Source organism: Squalius cephalus (genome assembly GCF_949319135.1).
Source record: "Squalius cephalus genome assembly, chromosome: 4".
Classification (NCBI taxonomy): domain Eukaryota; kingdom Metazoa; phylum Chordata; class Actinopteri; order Cypriniformes; family Leuciscidae; genus Squalius; species Squalius cephalus.
In genome coordinates, this window is record NC_137125.1 from 12417942 (window position 1) to 12438569 (window position 20628).

The 20628-nt window shown below is 40.1% G+C and overlaps 2 protein-coding genes across 3 annotated transcripts in view; both read left to right on the forward strand.

Moving 5' to 3' along the window:
- LOC307156978 (uncharacterized protein) overlaps window positions 1-1716 on the forward strand; it is a 122356-nt gene extending 120640 nt beyond the window's left edge. Inside the window, exon 13 of the mRNA XM_079868706.1 lies at window positions 825-1716. Within this exon, the coding sequence (XP_079724832.1) occupies window positions 825-1384 (560 nt within the window). The 3' untranslated portion in view covers window positions 1385-1716. The remainder of the gene's footprint in view (window positions 1-824) is intronic.
- A 3872-nt stretch (window positions 1717-5588) lies between these two features.
- Window positions 5589-20424, forward strand: LOC307157353 (E3 ubiquitin/ISG15 ligase TRIM25-like; the record flags this gene model as incomplete). 2 transcript variants are annotated; one of them, XM_079869242.1, is made up of 5 exons in its annotated part: window positions 5589-6256; window positions 6656-6751; window positions 6838-7071; window positions 7636-7795; window positions 18507-20424. In XM_079869242.1, the coding sequence occupies 5 exons, from the start codon at window positions 5687-5689 to the stop codon at window positions 19025-19027; spliced, it is 1581 nt and encodes a 526-aa protein (XP_079725368.1). In that variant the 3' UTR covers window positions 19028-20424. The 2 variants fall into 2 exon arrangements, with proteins under 2 accessions (XP_079725368.1, XP_079725369.1); XM_079869243.1 differs by having other exon boundaries at window positions 5687-6256; window positions 7738-7795; window positions 18507-20418.
- Window positions 20425-20628: the final 204 nt, after the last annotated feature.

Below are 20628 nucleotides of genomic sequence, written 5' to 3' on the forward strand. Positions count from 1 at the left end.
TAACACACCTCACACCAAGGGAAAATCTGATAAGATAATCTGTTGAACCATCAAGATAATCGGGACATAGCTAGGATTGTCGGAAGGGGGGAAATCGGCCCAAAATCAGCCCGATTATCTTTTGGTGTGTACCCAGCATTAGGCTGAAAACACTGAAAATCCCCAACAATAGGCCTACAATGCTTCAAAACTTTGTAAACCATATTATTACACTTATTGGTGAATCAATTTATTGGATCCTTGCTAAATGAATGCATCAGTTTCTTTAAAAAACGATCAAATTAAAGGTAAATTCATTCTACCATTTTAATAATGTAAATATAATAACAGGCCTAATTTTAATAAACTGAATAATAACCAACATTAATATTCAGGGAAGACGATTAGACATTGTTTTATTAAGAGGGGGGTGTGAGGTGACAGGGTTATGTTTGATTGTGATATGTTCATATCTGAGTTCGTTAAACTTCTAGTCTGTTTATCAGTTCTCCTCTGTTCCCTACCTGTTTGTCTCCTAGGTTACTAATTAGGTTCCTCGTTTCAGGTGTGTTGTGTTAAATAGTTTCGTTAGTTCCTCTTGTTTGCAATGTATTTAAACCCTCTGTTTCTGTCTGTTCCTGGTCTTGTAATATTTTGAGTTCTATGTGATTGTACGTTTTTCCTTGGATTAAAGTCTTCTTTATCATCTCCGTCGTCTGGCCCTTGGTTACAGCCACCCATCTGAGATATGAGGGACCTGGATGATGGATAATGATAATGATGATTTGCACAGGATATTAGACAGATTCATAATTCCTGATTCTAATGTGTTTTCTCTCCATCAGATTCCCATCGGTTCACTCTGGATCTGAACACAGTGAATAAACACCTCCGTCTGTCTGAGAGGAACAGAGTGATTACTGACACTGACACAGTCCAGTCTTATCCTGATCATCCAGACAGATTTGATGTGTTTCCTCAGGTGTTGTGTAGAGAGAGTGTGTGTGGACGCTGTTACTGGGAGGTTGAGCAAACTGGTAAGTTTGGTGGTGTGTGTATTTCAGTGTTATATAAGAGCATCAGCAGGAAGGGATCGGGTAAAGAGAGTGTGTTTGGATTTAATAATCAGTCCTGGAGTTTGTTCTGCTCTCCCTCCAGTTACTCATTCATACACAATGACATATGGACCGATCTCACTGTAAAGCCCATCAGCAGTAGAACAGGAGTGTATGTGGATTACAGGAGAATAGGAGTGTATGTGGATAAAAGTGCAGGAACTCTGTCCTTTTACAGTGTCGACATCTCTGACACAATGAGCCTCATACACACAGTCCAGACCACATTTACTCAACCGCTCTATACTGGGTTTAGGCTTTATTCTAGATCATCAGTGAAACTGTGTTGATGAATCAGAATAGACTGTAGAGAGATTCTATCCATAACAGTGAGATGTTCTTGAGTCTCTTCATTACATTAATACTACAGTGAAATAACATGTCAGAATAAATGTGTAATTAATCCTCATATAGACAGTAAGATCAGTGTGTGTGTGTAAATTACCTTTCAATTGAAAATGTACCGTTCAATAAAAACTGAATGTAAAATTGATAAATGTCAGTTTATTAATAAATGTGAAATATATAAACCCAGATTATCTGATCATACTGTAAACCCTTGATCGGTGAATGTATGAGCACAATTATTCTGATCTAATCCAGTTTACTGTAAATAAACCTCCTCCTGAACAGACCTGGGGTGCATCTCATTTCTTATTTGTGCATCCTCATTTCCTTTCCTCGTGTCTCAGCTCCATCCCCTGTAGGATGCGAGGGAAGGACGCAAGGAAAGAAAAGGAGGATGGAGGAATCGAATGAAAGCTTTTTTTACACATTGGAATACTTGATCACTCGAGCGTCACTTCACTGCATCATCAGCAGCGCTCAGAGGATCTGCCCTTATGTTGTTGAAGTTTAGTTATTTAAGTGAAACGATAGGTGTTTGTAAGAAAAATTACAATATTTAAAACTTTTTAAACTGTAGACTATCGCTTCAGACCAACTGTAATAAGTTGTTTTTCAAATAAAGGTTTCCGAATCAGTGATATTAGATTTTGTGTGTACTTTTCTTGTACTTACCCTGTAACTACATGGAACAAGAGGGTAACAAGCACTACTTTAATTTACGACCCGCAATGTCACACTTACCCTGTAACTACATGGAACAAGAGGGTAACAAGCACTACTATAATTTACGACCCGCAATGTCACACTTACCCTGTAACTACATGGAACAAGAGGGTAACAAGCACTACTATAATTTATGACCCGCAATGTCACACTTACCCTGTAACTACATGGAACAATAGGATAACAAGCACCACTTTCCCTGTAACTACATGGAACAAGATTATATTTCCCAGTATTTAAAAAAAACTGCAATAGTTTTAGCTTTACTTGCCTTAAAACATGTAAGCCCAAACTTAAACATCTGCACTTTTGCTATAAAAAAAAAAAACTGTATAAATGCATAGATATGTACCCTGTCATTTTTTAAAATCTTATAGTATGTAGGCTATTGGTACACAATTATTACAAAAAAGTATGCAGTGTATGTTCTCGCTAAATTGCTCCCAAATGTAAGATTGTTGTATCATAATGCCAGCAGCCATATCACCCTGTAGCCCAAGGCTGTTTGCCCCCTGAAGCTAAGCAGGGCTGAGCCTGGTTAGTACCTGGATGGGAGACCTCCTGAGAAAACTAGGTGTTAGTGTGGCCAGCAGGGGGCGCTCACACTGTGGTCTGTGTGGGTCCTAACGCCCCAGTGTAGTGACGGGGACTAAAAATCCCAGGATGTCCTTCGAAAAAGAGGCTTTTCTAAATGTCACAAAGTGTTTTGAGATAGTTTTGAATGAAATATTGAGGTTTATAATTAAGTATTTTGTCACACCATGCCGAGTGGCGCTACGCATTGTTCTAAAATTGGGTTTTATTCTGGGATGTTGAATTAGCGTTCGACAGACGCTGCGGCACATTCATTTGGACTTATTTTTCTCATAACAGCTAAAATAACTTAATATACTTTTGGATTACATCCAAAAGTACATCATTCAAAACTGTAAACTTTTATTCATGTACACTCACAATAGGCTAATGACTAAACGTTTCCTGTCGTCTCTGTCTCCGGGAACTGCACGTCACAAAAATTAACCGAAAGCCACTTGCCTCAGCTCAGTCACGATAAGAAATATGTCTACATTTTCTTTAAAGCTTTAAATGTCTAAATATTTAATAAATGTTATCTGATTATGTAATCCATATGAAACCGAGAGGTTCAGAGGATCTACTCAAACATGTTTAGTTATCATTTGAGTGCTTCCAAATGAGGAAAGGACAAGGCAAGAGTGAAAATCTCGCTCCAATTAAATGTAAATCGCTCTAAATCAAAATGTAAAAACAGATCAAATAATTTCTTTGTCGAAATGATGCAAAAAAATGTCATTTAAGTTCATAATTATTCTATAAATGTTATTTAGTTTAACAGCAGCACAAAATACCCACTGTGGTTTGAGATTTATTTGAATAAATAAAAATAATCGCCTTCTGCTTAATTCACAAATCGCACCCTCTGGTTTTATGGATCCAAAGATCCCTGTGGAATTTAATATTGAGTTGAGGTTTTTTTTCATGATAACAAATTAACATGAGTTTAAAGTTTGTATTTCGTTGAACATTTTGTTCAAACTTCTATGACAGAAATATTACAACGTGTAGCCTAAATGATTTATTCCTTCATTATCAACACTTTAATAATGCTAATGTCTAAGTGTGAATTGTGACTTCTCTTTGTCCCAGACGCTCCTCTCCTCTCAGAGCCTGTGGGGGGTTTGGAGGGGCAGTTCAGTGGCTTTATCGTGGGGGTGCACGACAAGGTGTTAATGTCCCGTCTTTCATATGGAGAGTGTCGGATAGCCAGCCTGATGATTCAGAGCAGGCAAAGACAAAATTCCTTTCAGGATAAATCTCTCGATGTGTCCAAATAGGCCCTATCTTAATTAAATTCTAAATATTGTAGCTAATGTATTTAAAGGTTTTTCGTTTAAAAAAAAATCAATTGAAGTGTGCAATCCAGTTGTTTCAACTGGTTTTGTAGAGTTTTAGAATGTTCGAGCAGTGTGTATGATTGTCAAATCTGGCATTATCTAAACATGAACTGTTGATGAAACGCGTTCATGCCAACTAAACGAATGCGAGTGAGCAGCAGACACAGAGCTCTTTCTGTCTTACTTTATCTATAATTAACCTTTTTGAGGTTTTCTTTTGCAAAATGTTTATTGCATCTAGACAGAAATCCACATTAGCACTTAGTAGCACTTCACTCTCTCTAGGATAGGGGAATCCAGCTATAAGCTGAAAGCTCTGCCATCATACGTTGCTTTTTTTTTTTAAATTCTGCATCGGACGCATACAAAATGACTAAATTAGTGATGATGTCTACACTGAACAAATCTATTTCTTTCGTTCTCCATACATTAATGAGAACATTTCATTTAATTGAAAGTAGGGTTTCATTTGTCTGTCCAAAATAATAATTTGGGCACTGCATACGTCACAGGCAAGTTAAGAAACAATTGTATATTGTTTGTTTTGTTCATTCATTATTTTATTACATTAACAGTTAAAGGTGACTGAATTCCAACTAAATAAATAAATAAATAAATAAGTGGGACCCTCCTTTCAATTAAATGAAAGGAGGTTCTCATTAATTTATGGAGAACAAAAGAAATAGACTCATTCAGTAAATGTAACGTTTTTACAAAAATGTAAAAAAGCAACATATGATGGCCGAGTTTCAGCTTATAGATTCCCCTATCTTAGAGAGAGTGAATTGCTATTAAGTGCTAATGTGGATTTCTGTCTAGATATGCAATAAACATTTTACAAAAGAAAACCTTAAGAAGGTTAATTATAGTTAAAGTAAGACAGACACACACCTGTTCACCGGTCATTTTCCTCAGCTGTAGGCAAAGGCAAGTTTCAAATCAGTGCTTCTCCCGGGAGACTAGCTCTAAATTAATCCAACTTGAGGAAGTTGCTCAACTGCATTTGTGAGAAAATCTGCCTGGACACATTTGTGAGAAAATCGAGCCGAGAGATCTCATAAAAAGCCAAGTCTCACAATCATAACAGACAGATATGCATTTGTATGCACTAGATTTGGTATTTGTTCAAAGGTTACATGCAATTTGTAGGATGGTTTGTATTTATTTGTGAAATATTATCTAGGCTCATATATTTATATTTGTAAAACACAATACATATTTGTTACTCCACTGCATTTTCGCTCAAATTGACCTTTGTACTTGCACATTGCTTTCTGTTTGTTTGCGAGTCGAGTTTTCCTTTGCAAAGCAGATCGAGTTTGTTTGTAAAATGCTGGATGTGTTAGTTTAATTATGGCACAATATTAACTCCATATATTAAGGGTGTTGTCTTGCTTCTCTTTAACTTCTATTCTTTGAGTGTGTGTCTGATTAAACACAATGTGTGTGGGACCAGGAATGAGGAAGCTGCTTTACAGACACGCCTGTTTTGCACACCTCACTCAAACTACAGAAGCAGGAAACAGGAAACTGTTCAGAGAAAGAGAAAGAGAAACTGAAGTAAAGTTGAGCTGTTGTGTGTTTGTATCTCTGTATTTATGCAGTAAAATGGCAGAAGCCAGAATTTCTCAGGATATGTTCCTGTGTTCAGTGTGTCTGGATCTCCTGAAGGATCCAGTGACCATTCCCTGTGGACACAGTTACTGTAAGAGCTGTATTACAGGCCGCTGGGATCAGGAGGATCAGATGAGAGTCTACAGCTGCCCTCAGTGCAGACAGACCTTCAGTCCAAGACCTGCTTTAGGTAAAAACACCATTCTGGCTGAAGTGCTGGAGAAACTGAAGACTAAACTTCCTGCTGACTGTTACGCTGGAGCTGGAGATGTGCAGTGTGACGTCTGTACTGGAAGAAAACGCAAAGCCGTCAAGTCCTGTCTGGGGTGTCTGAACTCTTACTGTCTGAATCACCTTGAACAACATGAGAGTTTCTTTAAAAGAAAGAGACACAATCTGACTGATGCCACTGGACGACTGCAGGAGATGATCTGCCAAACACATGATAAACTCCTTGATGTTTTCTGCCGCACTGATCAGAAGTGTATATGTGTGTTATGTATGATGGATGAACATAAAAACCACGACACTGGATCAGCTGCAGCTCAGAGGACAGAGAAACAGGTATGAACTTAAAGGAGTCTCATAATACTCATTTACAGGCTTATCATTTTGTTTATGGGTCTACTAGAATACATTTACATATTTAATGTATGTTTTCACCCTCACTGTCTGAATGCTGTTTTAGCCCTAGAAACAGAGACATTATTCATAATACATTATTTTGTGTTATGCAAGAGAAAATCATACAAGTTTGGAAAGACATGAGGATGAGTAAACAATGAACGAATTTACATTTCTGGGTGAACTATCCTTATAAAATTGATTAAATAAATTGATGAAAATAACCTTACCATGTAAGATCTTTAACCCCTCAGTCTCACCACTTCACAGATATTGGATTCATATCTGTTTACCTGATGATTTGTGTGATGTTTCTCCTGTCATTGGTTTGTCCTTTAGCACCAGCTGAAGGAGACGCAGAGGTCGTTCCAGCAGAGGATCCAGCAGAGAGAGAAAGATATTCAGCAGCTGAGAGAGGCTGTGGCGTCTCATAAGGTGAGTCTGGAGAAGAAGAGAAGTTTGAGAAGTCTCAGTCAGGACTCACTGAAGCTCACTGTGTGATTGTGATGTGTGTGTAACAGCGCTCTGCACAGACAGCAGTGGAGGACAGTGAGAAGATCTTCACTGAGCTCATCCGCTCCATTGAGAGAAGCCGCTCTGAGGCGACACAGCGGATCAGAGATCAGGAAAAGACTGCAGTGAGTCGAGCTGAAGGACGACTGGAGCGACTGGAGCAGGAGATCAATGATCTGAGGAGGAGAGACGCTGAGCTGGAGCAGCTTTCACACACACAGGATCACATCCATTTCCTGCAGGTAACAGAGATCTAGAAGAACAGGATCATAGTGGACTTGATCACGAGACTCACAGAGAAACATTTCATGACAGCAGAATGAGCAAAAGTTCAGATACAGTGTAAGTGTCAAACACTAGAACTTATAGCACTAGTATGATGTAATGAATATGAGAAGAATGAAGCTGATGCTGTGAAAGTGCTGGATTGAGCAGAATGAGCTGTTGACTGAAGTGTTGATCTTCGTGATGTTCGGTGTGTTCCAAAGAATTCAGAATGAATCAAATCTTCTCAGTCCCTTCCATGTGACACCATTGATGCACTTGATCTCTTATATTAATGATATTGCCAGATGTTTGATCATCCAAGTGTTTTCCTAGAAAGTTCACATATAGTGCAAGTGTCAAACACTAGAACTTATAGCACTAGTATTATATTATGAATATGAGAAGAATGAAGTTGATGATGTGAAAGTGCTGGATTGAGGAGAATTACTAAAGATCAACAAGAGCCGCACAAATCTGACAGTAGTGCAGATTATTGATGAAGTGTGGAGGTGATGAGCTTTGATTTCTGTTTTCTGCAGAGTTTCCAGTCTCTCTCAGCTCCTCCTGAATCTACAGACGGAAATGACAATCCCTTCTGTTCTCTCTCCTTTTTTGATGGCATGAGAGAATCTGTCCGTCAGCTGAGGGACAAACTGGAGAATTTCTGCACAGAGAAGCTGAAGAAGATCTCTGACAGAGGTAAAGTCCTGGAGATTCTGATCTCAGAAATGACCCTCCATCATCTCATATCATGTAGAAGATCATATTAGAAATGTCTTCGTAATTAGCAATTACTTAGCAATATCTTTTTTAAAGGCGCGCAAATGCCAAAGATTTACGAGATGAAACTTGTAGACCTGGTTTCACAGACAGAGCTTAGATTAAGCCAGGATTAAGCCTTAGTTCAATTAGGGCATTTAAGTAGCTTTTATAAACGTACCTTAGAAAAAAAACATTACTGGTGTGCATCTTGAGACAAAACAATGGCACTGATATAAGTTAATGTCCAAGTTAATCTACGTAATTAAAGGTTTCAGTGCCAGATTTCTAAAGCAGTTATTTAACACTCAGAAATATAATGTCATGATAATAAATGGAGGATACAAGATGCAAGTAACAACACTTTATTTATAAATGAAATGTACAGCAAAGTCCAAGCAGTCTGGTGCAGGGATGGCTGCTCTTACCCCTTCTAAGGTCGTCGTAACCTTCGATTCGATCTCCCATGTGAGTGTGGAGATAAATAATGTCTCAGGTAAAATACACTCGGGTGTGGACGGGCGTTCGGATGGATCAAAAATACGAGATAAAGAGTCGGGTTTGATGTTCTTGGAACCCGGGCAGTACAAGAGAGAAAAATCAAAAAGTGCCCACCGAGCCTGCCTGGAGTTGAGACTTTTGGCAGATCTAATATATTCCAGGTTCTTGTGATCGGTCCAAACGATAAAAGGTACCCCCGACCCTTCTAACCAATGACACCATTCTTCCAACTTCTTCTTGACTGCTAACAACTCTCTATTACCAATGTCACAGTTACGTTCGGCAGGTGATAACCGGTGAGACAAAAACACGCAATGATGCATCTTGTCATCTGTGGGAGAGCGTTGGGAAAGAACCGTGCCTACCCCCACCTCTGACGCGTCGACCTCCACCACGAACTGACACGAAGGATCAGGGGCAATCAGGATGGGAGCCGAAACAAAGCAACTTTTCAGATTGGCGAATACAGCTTCGGCTGTATCGGACCACCTGAACGTCGTTCTGGGGGAGTTCAAGGCAGTCAGAGGCGCGGCTAGTTGGCTGAAGTTGCTAATGAAATGCCGATAGAAATTGGCGAACCCCAGAAACCTCTGTAGGGCCTTACAGGAATCTGGACTTGGCCACTCTACCACAGCCTTAACCTTGTCAGGATCCATATGCACTCCCTCAGACGAGATGATGTACCCTAAGAAAGGAACAGACTGCATGAAAAGCGCATTTCTCCGCCTTGACAAAAAGCCCATTCTCTAGCAACCTCTGAAGCACTCGTCTGACGTGCTGAACGTGTTCCTGGAGAGAAGAAGAAAAAATCTATATGTCATCCAGGTAGACATATATGAACTGATCTACCATATCTCTCAGCACGTCATTGACGAGTGCATGAAAAACCGCTGGGGAGTTGGACAGGCCAAAAGGCATAACCAAATATTCAAAGTGTCCCCTGGGAGTGTTGAATGCGGTTTTCCATTTAGCTCCCTTCCTTATGCGGACCAAATGATAAGCATTGCGTAAATCCAATTTTGTGAAGACAGATGCTCCCTGCAACCGCTCGAAGGCTGAAGACATCAACGCAAAGGATAAGTATTCTTTACTGTGATGTTGTTCAGCCCCCGGTAATCAATACACGGTCACAGAGACCCGTCCTTCTTCCCCACAAAAAAGAGCCCCGCCCCCGCTGGAGAAGAGGAAGGACGGATGAACCCCGTTGCTAGAGAATCAGAAATATATTTCTCCATGGCCTCCCTTTCTGGAGCAGAAAGCGAATATAACTTGCCTTTAGGCAGAGACTTACCTGGCAGTAAATCTATGGGACAGTCATAGGGACGATGCGGAGGAAGAGAAGCAGCATGGGACTTACTGAACACTTCCTTCAGGTCGAGGTACTCAGCGGGCACGTTTGACAAATTCACTGCCTCCTCCTGAAACACAGAACCAGACACAGACGAACAAGCAGACACTAGACAAGATGCATAACATTGATCACTCCAGGTCGAGATAGAATCTTGGCCCCAATCCACCCTGGGGTTGTGTTGTACCAGTCATGGGTGGCCAAGAACTATGGGTGCTAACGGGGAGTCCAAAAGTAGAAATTACAGTGTTTCTGTGTGATTGCCTGATGTGATGAAGGTGATAGGTTCGGTGGTGAGAGAAATGTTAGGGAGTTCTTGTCCATTGAGGGAGTTGACAGAAATCTTGTGAGCGAGTGATGTGATGGGAATCTGATACTTGTGAGCAAAAGTCTGGACCATGAAGTTGCCTTCTACTCCTGAGTCCAGTAAGGCTTGACAGTGGTGAGATTGGGTTGCCCATCTCAGTCTTACCGGGAGGAGAGTGGATGATGAGGTCTTCTCAGCAGAGATCCCACCCGATAGTAGCCTCATCTTCACTACCGGACTCGATCTTTTACTGGGCAGGAGTATAGGAAGTGGCCCGCTCCTCCGCAATAGAGGCATAGTCCCTTGGACCTCCGCCTCTCTCTCTCCTCCCGGGAAAGCCAAGCTCTACCCATCTGCATGGGCTCATGATCGAAAACGGGGCTGACCGTGTCCCCGGCGCTGGCCTGTGGGACATCGAGGACTCCAGGTAGTCTGATTGGGCGTGTAAGTCGTTCCATCCGATTCAGACGAGCATCCACTCTCAGTGCCAGTTCAATCAGCCCGTTCAGACTCTGTGGAAGGTCTAGGGCAGGGGTATTCAACTAAAATTTAAAGAGGTCCAGTTAGAGAAAATTTCTTGAAGCAAAGGTCCGGAAGATCATAATGTCTAACTATTTAGTGTCATATATATTCAAGTAGCCTAGTAGTTGTAACAACATCTGCATGTAATCAATACCTGACTGACAAATCAAATGAATTCAGTAAAATTCAAAAACTTTTTGACAATATTTATTGTCACATAACATAGAACTGAACATATATGAATGACTGTAGTAGATATGTATAATATTCTCTCATTAACTATATAAAAGTAGGGCTGCATTTCAAAATAAGAAAATAAATAAAATGTGAAAATTGTGCATGTTCAAAAAAAGTGCTTAACTTCAGAATAATAAAAGGGAGGAAAATGTCCCCTTTTCTGTTTCACATATTGACTCAACAGTCTCAACCAATTTTACAGATAATAAATCTCAACACATCTTAACAATTGAACAGTTTTAGAGTATCACTTTCTTCCCATCTTATATCCCACTCCCCCACTTTTTTGCTCAGTGAGAGAATTGAGCTCTAGCTTGTCTTGCCAGGATTGCTCATACACATGTGAAGGTGCTCATTCGTGAGCCTGGAACGATATTTATTTTTGATAAAGTTCATTGTGGAGAAAGCTGCTTCGCAGTTGTATGTGGAGCCAAACATGGTCAAGATGTATAGGGCTACTTTCCTCAGACCTGGAAAAGCTGTCTCAGGGACCATTTGGAGCCAGAAAAGGGAAGGGTCAGTTCTTACAAACTGCTCTTTCAGGGCCACATCTGCTTGGAGATCAACCAATTGCATCTTGATAGGCCCAGCATTTACCCATTTAAAGTGCTGTGTGACTTCCTTCGAGAACCCCCTGACATCTGTGATCAGAAATGGATTCTGAATGAACATGGTGAGCTGCTCTCCAAAGCTGAAGCTGTCAAAACGGTTGCTGAAGTTTACAATCAGCTTATCAATAAAGTTAACAAAAGAAGACAAATCTCTCTGTCCCTGAACCTGTTCCTGCACTGCTGGGAAGTGTACACAGTCTCCCTGCAGGTCTTCCTTGAAAACCTCAAGTTTCCTCTGAAAGGAGCGGACAGCTGTCATCAGTTCACAAATTGAATTGTCCTTGCCCTGTAACCTCAAATTCAGTTCATTCAGATGTGAAGTGATATCAACCAAAAAGGCCACATTATCCATCCATTTCTCATTTTCTATAAAGAGAGAAAACTGTGTTGCCTTCTGACTTCTTAGCTCTGCCAAAAAAGATGCTAATTCCCTCCTGATGGACCAAAAGCGCGCTAACACCCTGCCTTTGCTGAGCCATCTCACATTGTTGTGCAGCAAAAGATCATCAGCATTGGCATCAACTTCTCTGAGGAATTCCCTAAGCATGCGATGCTGGTAGGAAGAGGATGCTCTGAGAAAATTGATCATTTTCATCATTGTATTCATCACCTCAGCATGCTCATCTGACAGGGAGGCACAGAGGACAGATTGATGAATGATGCAATGGTAAGCTATGAGCTCAGGATTGTCCTCTTTCAGTCTTGCTACAGCTCCTTTCTCTCTCCCTATCATAGCAGGGGCTCCATCTGTGGTTATTGAAACCACTTGTTTTGGCTCTATTCCTCTTTTTGTTAACATCTCCTTAATGGCCAGGTAGATGTCTTCTCCTCTTGTACTGGTCTGAAGGGGAGTGACACCTAACAGGTCTTCACAGAATGCTTTCTGGTCTGTGTTGAAAAACCTGGCATACACTAACAGCTGAGCATTGTCACACATGTCAGTGGACTCATCCACAGCTAAGCCTACACATGGTGCCTTATGCATGGCTTCATCTAGCTGGGTTAGCACATCCTGAGTTAATATTTCACTTTTCTTTGTGGCAGATGATGCTGACATGGGTATTTGCTTTATTTTATCACAAAGCTCTTGTTTTTGTTTTCCCTCAAGTAGTGTTTCAGCTACTGCACTCATGCATTCTTTGACAACCCCTCCATCAGTAAATGGCTTTTTGTGTTGACCCAAAATCCAAGCAACTCTGAGGGAACACTCATGAGCACGTTGTTGGGCAGTGAATGTGTGGCTCAGGATCCTGGTGGACTGGTCATATTGGGCTCTGAGACTACTTATTTTCTGTGATCTTAATTCAGATTTGAGTGGGTATGTTTGTTCATAACCTTTATGTTTTGTCTCATAATGGCGTTTCACATTGCCACTTTTAATAAGTGCCACGGTTTCTGAACATATGAGACACACTGGTTTAGTGCTCCCAGTCGGAAGTATGAACAGAAATGAGTCTGTCCATTCTGGATTAAATGCTCTATTTTCACTGTCCACTTTTCTTTTTTTGGAGAGCGCCATTTGTTCCTTATTTTTCTCTACCTTTCTCCGTCTCACTCTTCTGTATCTCTCCTTTTCTCCGTCTCACTTGTCTGTATCTCTCCCTTTCTCCGTCTCACTTGTCTTTTCCTCAACTTTCTCCACCTCACTCGTCTGTATCTCTCCCTTTCTCCGCCTCACTCGTCTGTATCTCTCCCTTTCTCCGCCTCACTCGTCTGTATCTCTCCGCCTCACTCGTCTGTATCTCTCCCTTTCTCCGCCTCACTCGTCTGTATCTCTCCGCCTCACTCGTCTGTATCTCTCCCTTTCTCTGCCTCACTCTTCTGTATCTCTCCCTTTCTCCGTCTCACTCTTCTGTATCTCTCCTTTTCTCCGTCTCACTTGTCTGTATCTCTCCCTTTCTCCGTCTCACTTGTCTTTTCCTCAACTTTCTCCGCCTCACTTGTCTGTATCTCTCCTTTTCTCCGTCTCACTCGTCTGTATCTCTCCTTTTCTCCGTCTCACTCGTCTGTATCTCTCCCTTTCTCCGTCTCAGTCTTTTCCTCAACTTTCTCCGCCTCACTCGTCTGTATCTCTCCCTTTCTCCGCCTCACTCTTCTGTATCTCTCCCTTTCTCCGTCTCACTCTTCTGTATCTCTCCTTTTCTCCGTCTCACTCGTCTGTATCTCTCCCTTTCTCCGTCTCAGTCTTTTCCTCAACTTTCTCCGCCTCACTCGTCTTTTTCTCAACTTCCTCCGCCTCACTCGTCAGTTTCTCTCCCTTTCTCCACCTCAGTCTTTTCCTCAACTTTATCCGCCTCACTCGCCTGTTTCGCTCCCTTTGGTTTCCTCATGTATCGCTATCTTTCTTTTTTATTTCTACCGTCTTTTCCTGTGTAACTTGCCTCTCTCTCATCTGTCTGCACCGTAAACTCGCAATGTTTACTGCCTGGAATGCTCAAACTTGATTGGCTGAGGGTTATCACGTGGGATGTCTTTACTCGCATGCAATTGTTCTGTGAGTTTCATCATCCGCTACACCACTACCATAAAGACTACAAAAGCTGTGCCAGTGAAAATAGAAGCGCCTAGTCCGGTTTAAAATCATAACCTTCTGTTTTGGCCATGGGCGTCAGTTTGGTTTGAAATGTGCTGGGGACAGACACACATTCGTAAGTGCATTTTCAGAAGTGCTGGGTACAATGACGCCTTCATTTTTTTTCCTCTTTCGCTCATGTCATGTTTTGAAAAAGACGATGTCCTGCTTACTAATGTAAATAAAATAAAAATGTAGCCTATACAAAATGTGATGACTCGTTTTATGAAGAAGAAAGCCTTAAGTTTTCAAAAATCATTATTAGACATAATGACCCACTATTCAGCTTCATAAGCTATGTTGACAATATGACATGACGTGGTTTAATGTAGCCTACCTAAATAATGATTACCAAATTTCTCTCTCATATTGCTCCTCATAACCACTGAAAACGGTTAAAAAACTCGAACCCAAAGTCCAATTATTATGCACGTTATCTGACATTAAGCGTTTCTGCTTCATATTTTCACTCCCCACGGTTCTCATGGGTTTTATATAGGCTACAAGTCTTAACAGGACTTGAGCGTATTTTCAGACAAAAATCTAAATAAATTCGGGGTGCGGTGCGGTGCGGATGTGACGCTCATGTAACATGGGTGGCGCTGCCAATAAAGCAACTAAAAGCTGTCACAAAGAACCAGCGAAAGTAATGATTATGAATAGGCCTATGTAAAATATAGCAGACATTTTAATTGTTTATTAATAAACAAGTGTTTTCTGTCAGTGTCGGATGGAAAGATGAAGTTATGAAGGCACGCAGTAGTGAAGGCACCAGAGAGAAATGCACACTAACGGATTACATAAGCAGAGAGCAGTCTGTTTTTTCTTTCGTTTTGAATTGTTCTTTTTTAAAAATTCAAGCTTTCTATAGATGTATTTATCAGGTCTGTGAGGCAAGTAGGCTTATGTTGAGTTTCGGTTCATTTATGAGACGCACTCCAGTTCAGTCACCGGCGCCTCCGTCATGATTATCTATTGTCTGTTATATAGCCTACTTATTACTTATTAAATCAATTGGTTGATGAAAAATTTATTAAAATTAAGATACAATTAATACAAAACGAAATTCACTTTAAAGAAAGGCTTTGTGCTTTCTATTTGAGGTCTGTGGACGTTTTAAAACAGTCTTTAAGTGCCGTTACAGAGCGGTCGCGTCTGTAACATTGTTTTTTCCTCATAAATGCGAACACGAAAAATAAAATGAAATAAAAATTAATATTTTATTGTTCTGTGGAGAGCCAACCCTTCTTCATCCGATGGGTAGCCTGCTATTACTTTTATTTGCGCAGTGTAATTCACAGAATTGATTGCTCTGCTACCAGCCTGTCACTGTGCTTGTGACTATTGCAAGCGAACAGCTGAGAAGTTATATTTATATTTACTTATTTATAATGAAACATTGATTAAAATTAAGATACAATTAATACAAAACGAAATTCACTTTAAAGAAAGGCTTTATGCTTTCTTTTGTTATTGTTTTTTGTTCAAAGGACTTAGTTTGTGGACAAAACGCCTATGGTTTTGGCTGTAGGTCCGGGTCCGTATTGGACGGCTTCTGGGTCCGGACCCGGACCGCGGTCCGCCTGTTAGTGACCTTTGGTCTAGGGCGTAGATCTCTTTCTGAACACGGTCAGCCAGCCCATGCAGGAACATGTCCCACTGCGCCTCCTCGTTCCAATGGCACTCTGCGGTCAGTGTGCGAAACTCGATGGAGTACTCCAATACGGATCGGTCTCCTGGCTGGAGGATGGCGAATAGCCTGGCAGCCTCTCTACCCGCCACCGCACGGTCGAAGACTCTCTTCGTTTCTTCGGAGAGTGCCTGGAACGAGGCGCAGCAGAGATCTTGGTTCTCCCACTCCGCTGTTCTCCAGAGAGCCGCTCATCCAGTCAGCAGGGTCAGCACGAAAGCCACCTTCGAATACTCGCTGTTAAAAGTCAGCGGTTGCAGAGAGAAATACATAGAACACTTAGTTAAGAATGATCTGCAATAATTGGGTTCACCTGAATAATCTTGGCTGATGACTCGGATCCATGGAAGTGGGCTGAAAGGGCGGTGTGGGCGGCGCAGCGGGACTCTTCAGTTGGAGCTGTCGGGTGAGCTTGGACACCTGTGCCACCAGAGCTTGCACAGCATGACCTGTGTTCGAAATGTGTTCTTCCTGTTGATCCATGCGTGCAATACTGCGCGAAATGAATTCACTCAAACCTGTTGAACTCGCTGCATCCATACTGTGGTCAGATCATTCTGTCACGATAATAAATGGAGGATACAAGATGCAAGTAACAACAGTTTATTTATAAATAAAGTGTAGTGCAAAGTCCAAGCAGTCTGGTGCAGGGATGGCTGCTCTGAGTGGCGCAGGGATGTCGACAGGCAACCCGCTCGGTGATGTCAGAAGTGCAGAGAAAATCCACGAGAATCCAGCATGCAGAAATAAACTCCAGATGAACAGTAATCCCAGGGCAAAATATAAAACAACAAGAACAAGAGATCAACACAGGCAAGGTAGCAAAGAGAACTGGAAGCAGGACAGGACACTGGGAATACTCACAACGATCTGACAACACAAGACACCAAACAATGAACATAAGCGCGGCTGATAGGCAACAGCTGGCACTAATAATTACGGTGATTGGCAATCACCCTGACACACACACTGACATACAGGCAGAAAGAGAGACAGTGAATTCATGAACCGTGACATATAATTCCTCTTTACATGCTTTTTAAATTATATATAGGTGAAAAATAGTAATAATATACACCAAAGTATATATTATAAATACAAATCTATAATATACACCCCCGATAAAAAGTTTGGGATTGTTACGTTTTTTTAAAAATATTTTTGAAAGAAGACTTAACTTATTTGATCAAAGATACAGTAAAAACAGTAATATTGTGGAATGTTATTACTAATTAAAAGAATTGTTTTCTATTTTAATATGTTTTAAAATGTAAAATAATAATCTGGAATGTATGGAGGTGTTTTTATCTGGACTTTTTGATTAACAGAAAGATTGAAATAGAAATATGAAATGAAAAATAGAAATGTGAGTTATTTTAAATGATTTAAAATAGACATGTTTATTAACATTTTAAATGTCTTTACTGTCGTTTTAAAAAATTACTGCACATTTACAAAGTGGGAAAGAGAGCATAACTATATCATACTTACTGACATCCAAAAAAAGCAAGATTTGAAATGAACTCGTGACTTTAACAAAGATGTAAATCAGGACAGGCCTAATCTGGGGATTCAACATATTCTTTGAGGTGACGTGGTTACACGTTACTAACATGTACTTACTATAGTAATAACAAATTGTGCATAATTACAAGTAACTAACCCTAAACCAAACCCGGTAATCACTTTATTTTAGTGTCTTTGTTACATATGTTACATGTACTTACCATAGTAATAACAGTAAATTATGCATAATTACATGCAACTAACCCTCAACCAAATCCTAATCCTACCCTAACCCTATACTATAGTAAGTACATTAATATAGGGTTAGGGTAGTTAATTAATATTACTCAGTACTCAAATGTATAATTACACTGTAACGATGACACCTTAAAATAAAGTGGGTTACACTTTATTTTACAGTGTCATTGTTACAGTGTAATTATATATTTAAGTACTGAGTAATATTAATTAAGTGCATGTACTTACTACAGGGTTAGGGTAGGATTAGGGTTTGGTTGAGGGTTAGTTGCATGTAATTATGCATAATTAACTGTTATTACTATTGCAAGTAAATGTAACATATGTAACAAGGACACTGTAAAATAAAGTGTTACCATAAAGTGTAACCCCAAACCCTAACTGTGACTCTATATAGGAAGTACATGTAGTTAATTGATATTACTCAGTACTTACTAAAGTACAATGTCACTACATCACCTTAAAATAAAGTGTAACCTAAATATGATTATTTTTTCACTGAAAGCCAATTAAAAACATTGAAAAAAGCACTGATCCATGTTTTAGAGGTAGCATCACAGTAGTAAAAAAAAAACCTTTTCAAGAGTTTCAGGAAAGGAAGAACAAACTGAAAACTGAAACCTCTAGTTTGTAAAAAACTATTCCACTATGTTTTTATCCTCAACAGGATTTTGTATCAATTCTCTTTAATTTTCGAGTCATCAGATGGAAATTTAAAAAGCTCAAGATCACCTAAGGCTGAAAACACTGAAAATCCCCAACAATAGGCTTACAATGCTTCAAAACTTTGTAAACCATATTATTACACTTATTGGTTAATCAATTTAATGGATCCTTGCTAAATTAATGTATCAGTTGCTTTAAAAAAAGATTAAATTAAAGGTAAATTCATTCTACCATTTTAATAGTGTAAATATAATAATAGACCTAATTATAATAAACAGAATAATAACCAACATTAATATTCAGGGAAGACGATTAGACAATATTTTATCAAGAGGGGGGTGTCAGGGACCTGGATGATGGATAATAATGATGATTTGCACAGGATATTAGACAGATTCATAATTCCTGATTCTGAGTGTTTTCTCTCCATCAGATTCCCATCGGTTCACTCTGGATCTGAACACAGTGAATAAACTTCTCCTTCTGTCTGAGAAGAACAGAGTGATTACTAACACTGACAGAGACCAGCCGTATCCTGATCATCCAGACAGATTTGATGTGTTTCCTCAGGTTTTGTGTAGAGAGAGTGTGTGTGAACCCTGTTGCTGGGAGATTGAGTGGAGTGGGAGATCTGTGTGTATATCAGTGTCATACAAGAGCATCAGCAGGAAGGGACGGAGTAATGAGTGTCGGTTTGGACTTAATAATCAGTCCTGGTGTTTGATCTGTGCTTACTCTGGTTACTCATTCACACACAATAACATAAAGACTGAACTCCCTGTAAAGTCCATCAGCAGGAGAATAAGAGTGTGTGTGGATCACAGCGCAGGAACTCTGTCCTTCTACAACGTCTCTGACACAGTGAGCCTCATACACACAGTCCAGACCACATTCACTCAACCGCTCTATCCTGGGTTTAGGGTCCTTTCTGGATCATCAGTGAGACTGTGTTAATGAATGAGAATAGACTGATGAGAGATTCTACCCATAATGCTTTTTGAGCTGCATGATAAATCAGTAACAGTGAGATGTTATAGAGTCTCTTATTTTCTCTTCATTACATTAATAACACAGCTGACCTTCTGTCAGTGAAATAACATGTCAGAATAAATGTGTGTAATGAATCCTCATATAGACAGTAAGATCAGTGTGTGTGTGTGTGGTAGAGCTTAGATTCTCTGCCCGAGCCCGGACTTGATCCGTCCCCACCTCACCCCACCTCACCTCACCTCACCTGCGGGCCGATATTTCCCGCCACTATACTCGGGCTTGACATATACTATGCTTGATCAAGCATCATTACTTTATTAGCCTAATTGGGTGGGGAGTAAGCTATGCCATTATATATATTTTTAGCAAAGTAGGCCTAAGAAACAAATGTGTACAAAGTTGCACAAGTTAGGCTACAAAGTTACAAAATGCAACACGTCATGTGTCACGTGCAGCGTCTCCTCCACTCGCACGCATCACACTGGGCCTGCTGTGCTGTACTGTGTAGCTTAAGTGCAACATGGAGCTTGAAGATGTAAAGAAAAAAAAGAAAAACAGGAGAATTAACTTTGAGCAAGTTTGGAGGAAAGTCGGAGGTATGGAACCATTTTAAACAAGTCGTGGGCAGTGACAACATATGTGTTGGCTTTGTCGAGTGCAATAAGTGCGGCACGCTGCTCGCCTACGACAGCAACAAAATGGGACTTTGACGATGAACAGACACATGAAGCATGCCATGACAGAAAGGATGATAGTCAGCCTTCAATGTCCTCTTTTGTTACTTCTCCAGTCCTAGGCCATCCAAAGTTCATTCTTGTTCATTTTCTGTGTTCATCATTGTTTTTTTACGTTTCTTCATTCGGATCCATTTGCGATCCATTCTATTCTGAATAAACAAACAACGCAGTTTACATGATTCGTCCTTGTTGCATTATTCATTAAGATAATTCTAAACAGATTTCAATAGTTGAAACAACTCGGATTTGTAGTTGAAAACGTTAGTTATGACGGCCCACGTATTAAAAAATAGTCTTTTAGGTTTAAATCGGGCTCAGGCTCATAATTACAGTTAATGTGTCGGGCTAGCCGGGCTCGGGTAGGGTCGGGCTTGATTTTTTGGGCCCAATCTAAGTAGTGTGTGTGTGTGTGTGTGTGTGTGTGTGTGTAAATTACCTTTCAATTGAAAATGTATCGTTAAATAAATTTTCTTTGTAAAATTGATAAATGTCAGTTTATTTATAAATGTGAAATATATAAACCCAAATCCTCTGATCGCACTGTAAACCCTTGATCAGTGAAAGTATGAGCACAATTTTTCTGATCTAATCCAGTTTACTGTAAATAAAAAAGTGTAATGTTTCAATAGAGGCTGTCAAACACTCTCATTAGCTTCTTCTACATCTAGCAGCACATAGTTCATAGTTAAGCGACCCATGTGATCTCTACGATGACCTTTGACCTTCCTGAAAGATTAGCCAATCCCACTGGATTATGACCTCTGTCAGTATTTCTGTTAAAGAAACACGCTGTATCTGAAAAATTTAATTGAATTTCTGTCTTTGATC